Below are 12,846 nucleotides of genomic sequence, written 5' to 3'. Positions count from 1 at the left end.
GTGTCTCTGTGGGGGGGGGGGACTGTCTGTGTCTGTGGGGGGGACTGTGTCTGTCTGTGGGGGGGGGACTGTCCTGTCTCTGTCTTTGGGGGGGGGGGGTGACCGTGTCTGTGTCTGTGGGGGGGGGGGGGACCGTGTCTGTGTCTGTGGGGGGGAAACCATCTCTGTGTTGTGGGGGGGACTGTGTGTCTGTCTGTGGGGGGGGGACCCTGTCTGTCCGTGGGGGGGGCACTGTGTCTGTCTGGGGGGGGGGGGGGGAGACTGTCTGTCTGGGGGGGGGACAGTGTGTGGGGGGGGGGGATGTGTTTTGAGTCTCTGGGAGGGAACCGTGTCTGTTGCTGTGACAGTTTCGGACGTCATTAAAATACCAATGGCGGTGATGTAACAGTGAGTGTGTCTCCCTCTCTCAGTCCGATTACACTCCGCCTCTCAAAGTTCAGGAACTTCTGGTTAATTTAGTCTCCCTTGATTTTATTTTTATTTTGGGAGGAGAGATGTTGGGGGGTGGGTGCTGGCTGTGCCCTGCTGGTATCTTTCCCCCCCCCCCCGCCCTGCTCAAGCAACCATTCTTCATACCCTGGAGGGCATTGAGTTTGGCAGTGAGGCCCCCTACAGTTCAATGACCCAGGTGTTTTCCACCACCACACCCTGGGCCACTGGCGGCTGCTCCAGCTTTTCACACTTCCCTCCTCATCAGCTCCTGTTTTATTCACACATTCTCCGGGTCTCCTATATGTCTTTTATGTTCCTAATCCCATGGCACTATTTCGACAAGTGGGGGAGTTCTCCCCGGTGTCCTGGGCCAATATTTATCCCTCAATCAACATCACTAAAACAGATGATCTGGTCGCTATCACATTGCTGTTTGTGGGAGCTTGCTGTGCACAAATTGGCTGCTGCGTTTCCTACATTACAACAGTGACTATACTTGAAAAGTACTTCATTGGCTGTAAAGCGCTCTGGGACGTTTCCTTTCTCCACGGGTGCTGCCTGACTTGCCGAGTCCAGCATTTTCCGTTTTTTGTTCCAGATTCCCAGCATCCAGCTTTAGTGCCCACAGAGGTGGCGTGAGAATCGCCAACTCGTCCATCCCATTCAGGCCCGGGCTGGTTTAACACATTTTAATTACTTCTCGGGAGTTCAGAGTGAGACGTGGAGAATTGTTTCTCATGTGATTCTTTTGTTGGTGGTTTTATCGTTCCGTTAGTTTTGCTGTCGTTGGCAGATTGCTGTAATATTGAGCCTGTAGTTGTGCGGGTCCCTGGGTGTGCTGGCTGCCTTTCGACATTTCCATCATGTCTGAGCATTGGCAAGCCATTTAACCATGGGGGGCATCACCGCTGGGTCCGATCCTACCCTCAGCGAACTTCCTGCAGGATCGCTGGAGATTAATTAGGAGCAGTATCTCTGATTGATTCCCTCCCATCCCCCTGAGGTACCTGACGCTGGCTGTAAAGCCATGGTTATTAAGCATTTTATATCATTAAATACAATGTGATTTTTTAAATTTTTTTTAAAAGAGCTTTCTGGAGCCGAGAGGAAACTAACGTGAGAAGGTGAATTCCGTATCACTTGCGAGATCCTTGCTTCAGCTTGTTGAAGGTGCAGCCACCGTGTATCCCGGGGATGGTGACCGGGATCCTCCCAGAGCGAAACTGCACAGGCGACACCAGATCAGCCCAGGAGAAGCTTCCAGATCAGCCCAAGAGAAGCTTCTAGCAGCTGCCGTGCTCCAACGCTGAACTTCTGGGAGGTTCTACCAGGGAGGATCGAAGAGCTTGACCTGGCCCACGGCTTTGGACCTGTTGGGGGATCTGCAATGTTGAGAACTATCTAACCTGAGTTTCACAAGGACGGTGTGATTTGGAGTGGTTCTCGGCTGCAATGGAGGGGCTGCCGCATCTTCTAGCTGTCTCTCTGCTGAGCTTTGCTCGAGCTCGTGCTGGTGAGTTGAATATTTTTAGAGCTTTGAGGGGTGGCGGATTGGAGACAGCCCCTGCCTGCCTGGCCAGGGATCATTTTAAAAGGGAGCGGAGATTTTGCGCTCCAGTATCTGAGTAATTGGAGACATGAGGTGTGGTGAGTGCAGCGAGCTCAGGAGGAATGGGTGACTTTGGACCTCTGGTTCCCAAAGCTCTCCACCACTGGGGGTTTTCCTCGCCTCGTGTCTGGGTCTGGTGTAGACTCATTGATAGAGATTGATCGCTGTGATTGGTCAACAACTCCATTATCGTCGGATCATGGGACTAACGAGATGGGAGAAGGGGAACTCGATGGACGCTGGCCTTTCCTTGTCCAGCAGTTCCTATGGTACAAACCTGGGAAAAGGCAAGATGTTTCTAACATTCAAGGTGACTTATTGTCTTTGACACAGGACCTGACTGGTGGGTTCAGACAGTTGCCCTCCCAAGACCCCATGCAGTGAGGATGAGGTTAAGAGGGTTGGTATTTTGAATGTGCTGTGTCATGAACTAGTAGCGTGCAGGTTCGGGCCTCTGTATTGACGATCTGGTGCAGTGCTAAGGCACCAATGGAGACATGGGTCGACCCCACAGGAGGGAATCCAGTGACTTGCGCTCTGTGCTGAGATCAGTTTGAGTGACATTTTATAAGAAAGGTCAAGGATGAGAAGAGAATATTCGGCCAATCAAAGCTCACCTTTCTGCTCCCCTAACTCCCATTGGCTGACAGAGGTCCTGTCCATTGAGCCAGTGAGTCATTCCGAGTAGGAAGGGCCCAAGTTCAGCCCCTGGCCTGTGTTGGGTTATCTGATCGGTTGGTGGGTGCTGCAGGAGGAGAGGGAATCCGCCACGGTTCTTGCTTCTGATCTCTCTCCTCTGGCCCCTGCTGGGAAGTGTGGATTGTGGACAAGGTTGGGCATGGCTGTGATGCCTCCCAAGGTCTAATAGCCTACTGACACTCAATGTGCAAAGTTCACACATAAAGACAGTAGTGGAGGGTGACTGCCAGTGTGGAACTGCAGATGTGAGTCAGCATCTTCAGGCCGAGGGGAGAAAACTGAGAAACGGGAGTGGGAAATATTCTACTGTATATATTTATAAAGATGTACTTAAACTACAAACAGCAGCTCTTTATCCGGCTTCACGTGGCCCATATAAATGGTCTGTGGGGTGTCATCTGGAACTTTGAACTCATACTGAGGCTGGTGCCTGTGTTCAGTGTTTTATAGTTTAACAATTTAAAGCAACATTTCCTGAAACTGCACAAGCTGAGAGCCGAGTCTCATTTGCCTAACCAGTTCCAGCTTCTCCAAATTCTCCAGAGGACAAATTCTCTTTGGAGTGACTCAGCTCAAAATAGACTAAGGCGGTGGCTTTCAAACGTGTGGGTGGCTTTCAAACGTATGGGTGTCTTTCTGTCTGCCTGTCGGGTGTCTCTGTCTGTCTGTGTGGCGATGCACTATGGGACCACCCCAATTCTAACTTGTGGAAGCAAGTGTCAGCTGGCCAAAGCTGTCATTGAATGAAATGTCCATTGGAATCCCGGAACAGGAATATTGTGTTGGTACATCGTCAGATACCAAAATCTCATAAAATGTCCCAGAGAGGTGAGAACTGGACACTGAGCTGTGGTGGGAGATGGGTTGGGGAGGTGACCACAGATTAGGACAAAGAGCGGTTTGGGGCAGGTGGGGAGGTAGCGAGGGATGAAGACTTTTTAGGGAGAGGGCTCGAGTGTGGGGTTGACTGGGCTGAAGGTTCTGCCACTGAACTGGGGGGATACAAAGGAGGCCAGAATGAGGAAAGTGGGGGACCTCTGATGGTGCAGAACACAAGGGGGGAGGGGTGACCAGATTAAAATCTATGCACCAAGTGTTGTGCCCTGTAACTTGACAAATATTTTTCAATGACTCTTCAATTTAATCTCTGATTTTTCTTGATCCTTTTTTATGGGGTGCTGATTGATTTTGGGGTGCAGTCCAGCAGCCAATGGCTGCCCTCCACATAGCCACTGTTAGTAGGCTATTTGACCATGGGGGGGCGTCGTGGCCGACCTGGATCTTGTCCAGACCCAGAGGTTGCTGAGCAGCAGTCGGGACAATCAATCCTGGCTGTGTCTCTACCTCACCCGGGGCACTGAGACTAATTGTAACGCTCGAATCCGTCCCTCGGCTGTGATCCACTAACTTGGCACTGAGGTGATAAAATGCTTCGTTTTAAGTTGGTCATTGGGTTATCTGCACAGTTCTTGTTATTTTGCTGGAATCCTCAAGTGCCTTTTAATTACTGTCATTGCATCAGTAATTAGTGTGTTACACAATGTGTACACAAGTCACAACATGTGGTATTTATACCGTTTCTCAATACGTACACCAGTGCTTCCCAGTAGTGTGGGGCACAGAGGATGTTCGTAACTCCGCCAGTCACTACTCCAGCATTAAAACCTTTTTGAAAAGAGATTGTGTTTTAAGTGGACTCCGTTTCTCGATACTCATTGTAGCATTGCTGAGCTGACATTGAAATATCGGGCTATTGTTGAAACTCCTCTCTTACCCCAGGGCCGGCCCCCCCTCCATCCTTGCCCCCCAGGGCCGGCTCCCTCTCCATCCTTGCCCCCCAGGGCCGGCTCCCTCTCCATCCTTGCCCCCCAGGGCCGGCTCCCTCTCCATCCTTGCCCCCCAGGGCCGGCTCCCTCTCCATCCTTGCCCCCCAGGGCCGGCTCCCTCTCCATCCTTGCCCCCCAGGGCCGGCTCCCTCTCCATCCTTGCCCCCCAGGGCCGGCTCCCTCTCCATCCTTGCCCCCCAGGGCCGGCTCCCTCTCCATCCTTGCCCCCCAGGGCCGGCTCCCTCTCCATCCTTGCCCCCCAGGGCCGGCTCCCTCTCCATCCTTGCCCCCCAGGGCCGGCTCCCTCTCCATCCTTGCCCCCCAGGGCCGGCTCCCCCTCCATCCTTGCCCCCCAGGGCCGGCTCCCTCTCTAGCCGTGCTCGAGAATTTGTGGAATGTTCCAGCATAGAAACGGGCCATTCAGCCCATCGTGTCCGTGCCAGTATATTTCTCGAAGAGGCACCTAGTCTTATCTCACGCTCCCCACAATCTAACCTCAGCTTTAAGCCTCTTTGTAATTTTCTTAAATATGTGCTCCCTATTGACCTTGAAGCAGTGTTGCAAATTTCTTTTAGCTCTACCATTTCTGTCCGGTATACTCCCATACACTGTCCTCTCATTGCCTTTCTCATCGTTCCCAGTTGTCTGACACTGGGACAAAAGGATTTGTGTTTCTCTTCTCGACTGTCTCCATGGCCTTTGTGTTTCTGTTTGAGTTAGTGAGGAGTAACTTGTTTTGCGATGGCCCAGTGTGTTTATCTCCCCATCTCCAGCCCTCCAATTCCTTTATCACATCTTTCCTGTATCAGATTCAGTGGTGACCACACCCCACCCCAACCAGCTCTTGGTCTAAAGGTGTATTTCTCTGAAATAAGAAATAGGAGCAGGAGTCGGCCATACGGCCCCTCGAGCCTGCTCTGCCATTCAATAAGATCATGGCTGATCATCGACCTCAACTCCACTTTCCTGCCCGATCCCCATATCCCTTGATTCCCCTAGAGTCCAAAAATCTATCGATCTCAGCCTTGAATATACTCAGCAACCACAGCCCTCTGGGGTAGAGAATTCCAAAGATTCACCACCCTCCTGAGTGAAGAAATTCCTCCTCATCTCAGTCTTAAATGGCTGACCCCTTATCCTGAGACTATGCCCCCTAGTTCTAGACTCTCCAGCCAGGGGAAACAACCTGGATAAAAGATACTGTCTTCAAATAACAGCTTTTCCAGAGGGAATGTTAATTTATGAGAATTGACGTTTAAAGCAGGGCCAGGAGGTGGTGAGTAACTGAGTTCACTGTCTTTTTGGTGATTATTGGTTAATTATTACCAAATGCAGCTGTGAACAGGAAGTGGGTGGAGGATTGGAGCTTGTTCTCTGTGTTGAAGGTTGAAGGCACGAGTTCTCCCAGCGTGAGGTTGCTGTTGTGCTGTGGCTGAGAGGATTATTCATTAACGAGGCCCAGGCCTATTTTTCTGGTGGCTAGACTGGGGGATGGGACTGGTGCAACCACCTGAAAAGGGTTGGAAGGGGATATCGGGGCAATTCTGGGAACTGGAGCCAGAGAGGAGGAAAGGCGAGGGTTTCATGTTCCCTCGCCCGCCCCCCCCCCCCCCCCCCCCCCCAGTGGCTGTGCATATGAAGCAGGCCAGACTGATTATGTTCAATTCTCACAGACCTTTTTAAACACTTGTCTGCGATGGTGGGGAGTGAAATATAATAAATTTGTGAATTACCGCGTAACTGTGGGTCGATTCTGGAATGATCTTCAAGGTGCTCCTGTTGCTATAGTAACGGGTCTTGACTCTAATCAGTGTTTTGCACAAGGCAGGCAGCCAGCGAGGCAGTTGGCAACTTCGTTACATCATCATCACTGGCTTAACAAAGTCTTATTTTATACTTTGTCCCTCCCTCCCTCCCCGCCATTTTATAGGTCTTTGTGCAGCAGTTTGAGGGAGCGGGCGGAAGCCCTTCCCCCAGGTGCAGCGTGACGGAGGATAACTTGGGCTTGGCTCTGTTTCTGTACCAGCTCCACCAGCACTTGGCACAAGTTCTGACGCCTTGGTTTCGATTTTAAAAGTGACTGTGTAACAGGTAGAGTGGATTGCAAAAGAGAGCTGTGCTCTTTAAAACAAAACTCTTCAAAGATTTCCTCTCTCTCTCTCACCTTGCTCTTTTTATTGAGCTCTATTTTCCTGGGTGGACATTGTTTCTCGGTACTTTGTCCAAGTGTCCCAGTGCCACCAGGGTCTCTAACATTACAGCCCAATCTCGCTTCGTGTCGCCATCACTGACACACACCGAATTCCAGTAGGGTCACAGAATCAGGATCAGGACTGTGGGGAGACCCAACTTTCTTATCTCTAACTAGGGGAGAGGGTTGCACGCTGAGGCTGATTGTTAAACCCCTGAGCGCTGCACCAGCTGGGATCAGCCGCCTCGGCATGGGGTGGGGGTGGGGTCTCCCGGCCTGTGGGGCTCGGAGACTGAGACCGTACGCTGATCCGAAGTGGAACCTCCTGTGTGGGAATGCTGATCGTCTTTACTTTCCGCAGTAACTTATTCATTTGATATCGGAGATATTTGCCCTTCCAGTTTCGCTGGTTTTCACTATTGGACCAGGAAGTGTTCTCGCTGATCATTTGTTCATTCGATGTTGTATTTTTTGGAAACAAAATTCCTTTTTGCTTTTTCACCGCAGAGAATAACACAAGCCCGGATTCCACAGAGCCACCGGGATCAGATGTACCAGTAAGTGACTCTCTCCCTTTGCTGATTGAGTTTGTGTGTTGGGGCTGATTACTGGTCGAGTGTCAATGACCTTCACTCGTGGTGCATGGAGTGATAGCTGGGCTTCTACCAGTGATGTTCCGGGAGTTTGTAATCTCAGGCGGGCCGTCACCGGGAGGTGCGAAGCAGAGACTGGGTTGGATAGAGTTCCCTTTGGGCTGCCTTTCTGCCTTTCCTGGCACCTGCTTGTAGAGTCGCAGGGATGGAGTCTGGAGCTCGGCTTGACGCTGCCCTCGGACAGTGAAAGGATGGAGGAGAGGGGAAACATTCTGCCATGTCCCCTGGGAAAAAAGGCATGGGGTGAAATTCATCTCCCTGCTTGTGGCCTCTGTTTAATCCCTGTTTATGCTGCTGAGAATTGTTTGGTGGGTTGGGGTTGAGATGGGATGGGTTGGGATGAGTGGGGTTGGGTTGGGATGGGACCAGTATCTGTGAACACCCTCAGGCCTTCCATCCTGAGAGTTCCATTTCTCTGTTTTCGTTGCTCTTTCTGAGACGAGTGCTGTTCTTTGTCCCTTTCCTGAGAGGCGCAGACGGCTTCCAAACTAACCCTTGCCCCGTGACCAGTAGGAAACTGCGCTGCGTGGCCTGGTACTGAGCCATACAATTCAGGAGAGTCCCAGGCTCCCTGCCCAGTCTGTGTGGAACTCGTGCTTCTTAGCCAGTAGGCCGGGTCAGCGGGAGGCCCTCGGGCCGGGCTCCATTAGTGTCTGCAGGTTTAGGAATCTTGTTTGCAGGTGGGGAGGGGTGAGAAGGAACCAGCCATGTTTACTTTCCGTTCCCTGCTTTGTGTCAAGTGGCACCTACAGGGGCTCGGCCACAAAGCACCCCATGGTTGAATTGGCTACCGACACTCCCTGCACTCAGACATGAAGCATGGGCATTGGGAGAAGATTATTGGAGGGTCAGTGTTGCTTGAACTCCAGCGAGGATTGAACGATTCGGGAGCTGAGGAAAATGTGCGTAATGTGGGCTTGCTGATGTCAGGATGGGGGTAACTGCACGTTACTGACCTGCGCCCATTGACTTTATTTTAACAGATTGCCGCCATCGTGGCTCCGTGCGTGATTGGTGGCGTGCTGCTCATCATCATCATCATTGCCGTGGTCGTCATAAAGCTGAAGGGAAAGCGCAGAGAAGAGGGGACGTACAACCCGAGCCGGCAGGAGCAGATCGGAACACGCGTGCCGGTCAACCACGCCCTGAAGCTGCCACCGGAGGAGCGGCTCATCTAGCTGGCCTCCCGCTGTCTCTGCCATGGCCATACCGTGGTGCCGGGGCTCGGGGACTATTACTGTAACTAGTCGGGAGAGGAACAAAGAAAATCAGCCAATCTCATTCGTAGAGCGTCGTTAATTAGGAGGAGATTCCGTGACCTTTGCCCTTTTTATTGATTTTTTTTATTGGGTTAAAGGTGAAGACTATTCAGTGGGGAGCTGATTACAGAACATAGTAACTCCCTTTTTACTGTCATGCTGCCGGACGAGTACCTGGTCACTATTGGAATGATCCAGCTACATTGCTCTGTTGCTCTGGGGGGGCACCTCTGGGTCAAGCGGAGGTCCTCCAACACCGCCGGCCAAAGTCAGCCTCCCGATCCCAAGTGCCAAGCAATGCCCCACCTGTACTGAACCGTCGAGTCCTGCTGCTCTGTGCCAGCTGCTGGAGGAGGGGCACTCGATCCTGCTGAATGGAGACTGGCATTTGGGCCAATCTGTCCAAGGGGATTCCCATCTGATATCATTTTTAAAAAAAAGCATAGGTGTTTGGGAAGGGGGCAGAGGAGCTGACTTGCATTGTAACTGGGTCTGTGTAACATACGCTCTCCCTCTAAACCAGAAATAGACCCAGAATTAACAATCGGCACCTCTCCCCTCCCGCAATTAAATCTACAGTGCAGTGAAATCAGAGTTGGTGATCAGAAATCAGCAACAACTCCGCAATCCCACTGTTTTCCCTGTTCTCCTGTTGTATTTTCCTCCCCCATATATACCATAGCAGGTAATCTCTTGAGCCTGGAGCATGTCAATGGGCTAACACTTCCTGTTCTGATGTCACAGATTTCAGTCACGCAAGCATTGGTGACATCACAAGGAACCTTCACTGTGTCATTTAAAAGATTATTTAAATTAATTTTTAGATTGTATTTTTAAAAAATCCCTGTGCTGTAAACTGCTCGCATGATCATGGAACGCTGGGATCACTGGTTTACCCCCGTCCTGCATCAATAACCTTCACAAGGTGTTGTGGTGTAATTAGCTTTGGGATACGAGGACTCCCCTAGTCGAGGAGCTGGCTTCATGTCGCCCTGATCCCTGCCGCACAGTCTCGATGTGTGGCCCGCGACAGACTCTGGTTATTTAACCAAGTGGATCTCCTATGGTGGAGCTTGTTGGACACGGGAAGATGTGATATTTGATAGTCAAAGGGTGGGTGAGAAAGCAATATGGGCACCAAGAATTTGGAAAGAAATGAGTGTGAGATGGAGGATGTGCTGTTTTATAAAGGCCAGGAACATTATATCGTGTAAAATAGAATGCAAATGTGTGTGTCTCCTCAAGGTTACAAAGTCTAATTGCTGTTAAGTAAACACTGGATGAGTTGATATCAAGGTCAAGAGACTGCTGCTGTTGAGTAAACACTGGGTGAATTTATAGACATTAATTAAGAGACTACAGACATTCTTGCTCTGGTATTTTGTGTTCCTGGAGTGTTCCTTTCTTTTGTTATACTTTTAAGAGCAGAAGGTGCACACATAATCTATAATATAATGTATTATAAATATTGCATCTGCACACACTCCCTGTCCAGAAAGCCGCACTTGTGTGCTAGTTTTTACCATTATGAATTCTTGCATCCAAATTTATAATAGAAAGAGCCTATGTAAACTTGTCACCTTGTAATTCACCACCTTGCCAGGGGTGGTGCTGTAATGTCTCTCCCAGCTCCTCTGCCTGTGTTTCAGAGAAGCTACTATGCTCCAATCAAATGACTGAGAGTTTTGCTATTTAATGTTATATAATACATCCTAGGGTCTTGAGGGAAGTGGCGGTAGGGATTGTGGATGCATTGGTAATTTTCCAAAACTCCCTGGACTCAGCAAAGGTCCCGGCAGATTGGAAAACTGCTAATGTAACACCCTTATTTAAAAAGGGTAATAGACAGAAGGCTGGAAACTATAGACCTGTTAACCTAACATCTGTGGTTGGTAAAATGTTAGAGTCCATTATTAAGGAGACAGTAACGGGACATTTGGATAAACATAATTTAATAGGACAAACTCAGCATAGTTTCATGAAGGGGAAGTCATGTTTGACAAATTTGCTTGAGTTCTTTGAGGAAGTAACATACAGGGTGGATAAAGGAGAACCAGTGGATGTAGTGTATTTAGACTTCCAAAAGGCATTTGACAAGGTGCCACACAAGATTATTGCTCAAGATAAAAAATCACGGGATTGGGGGTAATATTCTGGCGTGGGTGGAGCATTGGCTCTCTAACAGAAAGCAGAGAGTTGGGATAAATGGTTCATTCTCAGGCTGGCAATCAGTAACTAGTGGTGTTCCGCAGGGGTCAGTGCTGGGTCCCCAACTCTTTACAATCTATATTAACGATTTGGAGGAGGGGACCAAGTGTAACATATCAAAGTTTGCAGATGATACAAAGATGGGAGGGAAAGTAGTGAGTGAGGGGGACATAAAAAACCTGCAAAGGGACATAGACAGGCTAAGTAAGTGGGCAGAGATTTGGCAGATGGAATACAATACTGGAAAAAGTGTGAGGTTATGCACTTTGGCAGGAAAAATCATAGAGCAAGTTATTATCTTAATGGCAAGAAACTGGAAAGTACTGAAGTACAAAGGGATCTGGGGGTCCTGGTGCACGAAACTCAAAAAGTTAGTATGCAGGTGCAGCAAGTGATCAAGAAGGCCAATGGAATGTTGGCTTTCATTGCTAGGGGGATAGAATATAAAAACAGGGAGGTATTGCTGCAGTTGTACAAGGTATTGGTGAGACCGCACCTGGAATACTGCATACAGTTTTGGTGTCCATACTTAAGAAAAGACATACTTGCTCTCGAGTCAGTACAAAGAAGGTTCACTCGGTTAATCCCGGGGATGAGGGGGTGGTCATATGAGGAGAGGTTGAGTAGATTGGGACTCTACTCATTGGAGTTCAGAAGAATGAGAGGCGATCTTACTGAAACATATAAGATTGTGAAGGGGCTTGATCGGGTGGATGCGGTGAGGATGTTCCCAATGATGGGTGAAACTAGAACTAGGGGGCATAATCTTAAAATAAGGGGCTACTCTTTCAAAACTGAGATGAGGAGAAACTTCTTAGAGGGTGGTAGGTTTGTGGAATTTGCTGCCCCAGAAAGCTGTGGAAGCTACATCATTAAATAAATTTAAAACAGAAATAGATAAGTTTCCTAGAAGTAAAGGGAATTAAGGGTTACGGGCAGGAAATTGGACATGAGTCTAGGTTCGGAATGGTCATGGCCCTGTGGGTAGTGGAGCGGGCCCAGGGGCCGTGTAGCCTGGTTCTGCACCTACTTCTTGTGTTCTAATTCTGTGTTAGATTTCAGGAGATGGTTTTATTCCTGTTCCTGGCTGGGGTGGAGATTGCCTTTACAGAAGGTAAGTACTGTAGAAAATATAGGGACAGTGATCTCCTGGAAGAGTTTCGATTGCCTAGATGGGTCGGAGAGGAATTTCCCAGATTTTTTCTCCCAAATTGGCCATTGGGTTTTTTATCTGGTTTTTCGCCTCTCCCGGGAGATCACATGGGTTCAGGTGGGATGGAGAGTGATAGAAGATTTGAGGTTAGGATCAGATCAGCCATGATCTTATTGAATGGCGGAGCAGGCTCGAGGGGCCGATTGGCCTACTCCTGCTCCTATTTCTTATGTTATTACTAATAATGATAGAATGTTGACTTTAAAATGGGCACTGAATTAGGTGCAAGAATCCTGCTCTAGTTCTCCATGACCTTCTAACTCCACTTCACCTGAACACTACACGTGTGTGTAATATCACGGGAAGTCAATTCATTTCTTAGAATCTTCGGCTTTTGTTTCATAATCTGTCGTAACAATCGCGTGGCTTTCTAGACACCCGTCTCGAGATGGCCTACAGTACGTGTGCTGCCCATTGTCGGCCAGAAAGAGCTGTTGTGTTTGATGTCCAGAGATTGTGCACTGGGTTTTGGGAAACTTCTCGAACCCAATCACACAATCCCAGGATAAATTTCTGCTATCGTGCTGTTTTAATTTTTAAAAAGGGCAAGAGATTGGGGAATTTTATCCTTGGAACATGTAGTAAACTTGGACTACGTAGGAACAGGAGCAGCCATTCGGCCCATCAAGACAGCTCCACCATTTCCACTAACCATGGCGGATCATTCTGACCTCGATTCCGCATCCGCTCCATCCCTCGATACCCCAGTATCTACCTCCCAAATAATGAGATTCTCAAATGACCTTTAGTGAAAAT

At 49.3% G+C, this 12,846-nt stretch overlaps 1 protein-coding gene across 2 annotated transcripts; it reads left to right on the top strand.

Moving 5' to 3' along the window:
- The first annotated feature begins 1,388 nt into the window (after nt 1-1,388).
- On the top strand, nt 1,389-10,037 carry LOC147097778 (protein crumbs homolog 3-like). Of its 2 annotated transcripts, none has more exons than XM_085971882.1 (3): nt 1,389-1,945; nt 7,265-7,314; nt 8,394-10,037. In XM_085971882.1, exons 1-3 carry the CDS (start codon nt 1,885-1,887, stop codon nt 8,586-8,588), a joined length of 306 nt encoding a protein of 101 aa, XP_085828008.1. In that variant the 5' UTR covers nt 1,389-1,884; the 3' UTR covers nt 8,589-10,037. The 2 variants fall into 2 exon arrangements, with proteins under 2 accessions (XP_085828008.1, XP_085828007.1); XM_085971881.1 differs by lacking the exon at nt 1,389-1,945 and adding an exon at nt 3,421-3,568.
- The last annotated feature ends 2,809 nt before the right edge of the window (nt 10,038-12,846 follow it).

The sequence above is a fragment of the Somniosus microcephalus genome, chromosome 31, assembly GCF_052327205.1.
Source record: "Somniosus microcephalus isolate GS21.2 chromosome 31, FLI_Smic_1.0, whole genome shotgun sequence".
NCBI lineage: Eukaryota > Metazoa > Chordata > Chondrichthyes > Squaliformes > Somniosidae > Somniosus > Somniosus microcephalus.
The sequence above is the reverse complement of the archived record's forward strand: the minus strand, read 5'-3'. Positions and strand labels throughout refer to the sequence as shown.

Excerpts from the sequence above, each read along its gene's own strand:
- LOC147097778 (XM_085971881.1), top strand. The coding sequence starts at position 3,484 with ATGAAATGTCCATTGGAATCCCGGAACAGGAATATTGTGTTGGTACAT. Across the intron at positions 3,569-7,264 it reads TCATAAAATGTCCCAGAGAG|AGAATAACACAAGCCCGGAT; the intron begins GTGAGAACTGGA and ends TTTTCACCGCAG. Across the intron at positions 7,315-8,393 it reads CACCGGGATCAGATGTACCA|ATTGCCGCCATCGTGGCTCC; the intron begins GTAAGTGACTCT and ends TTATTTTAACAG.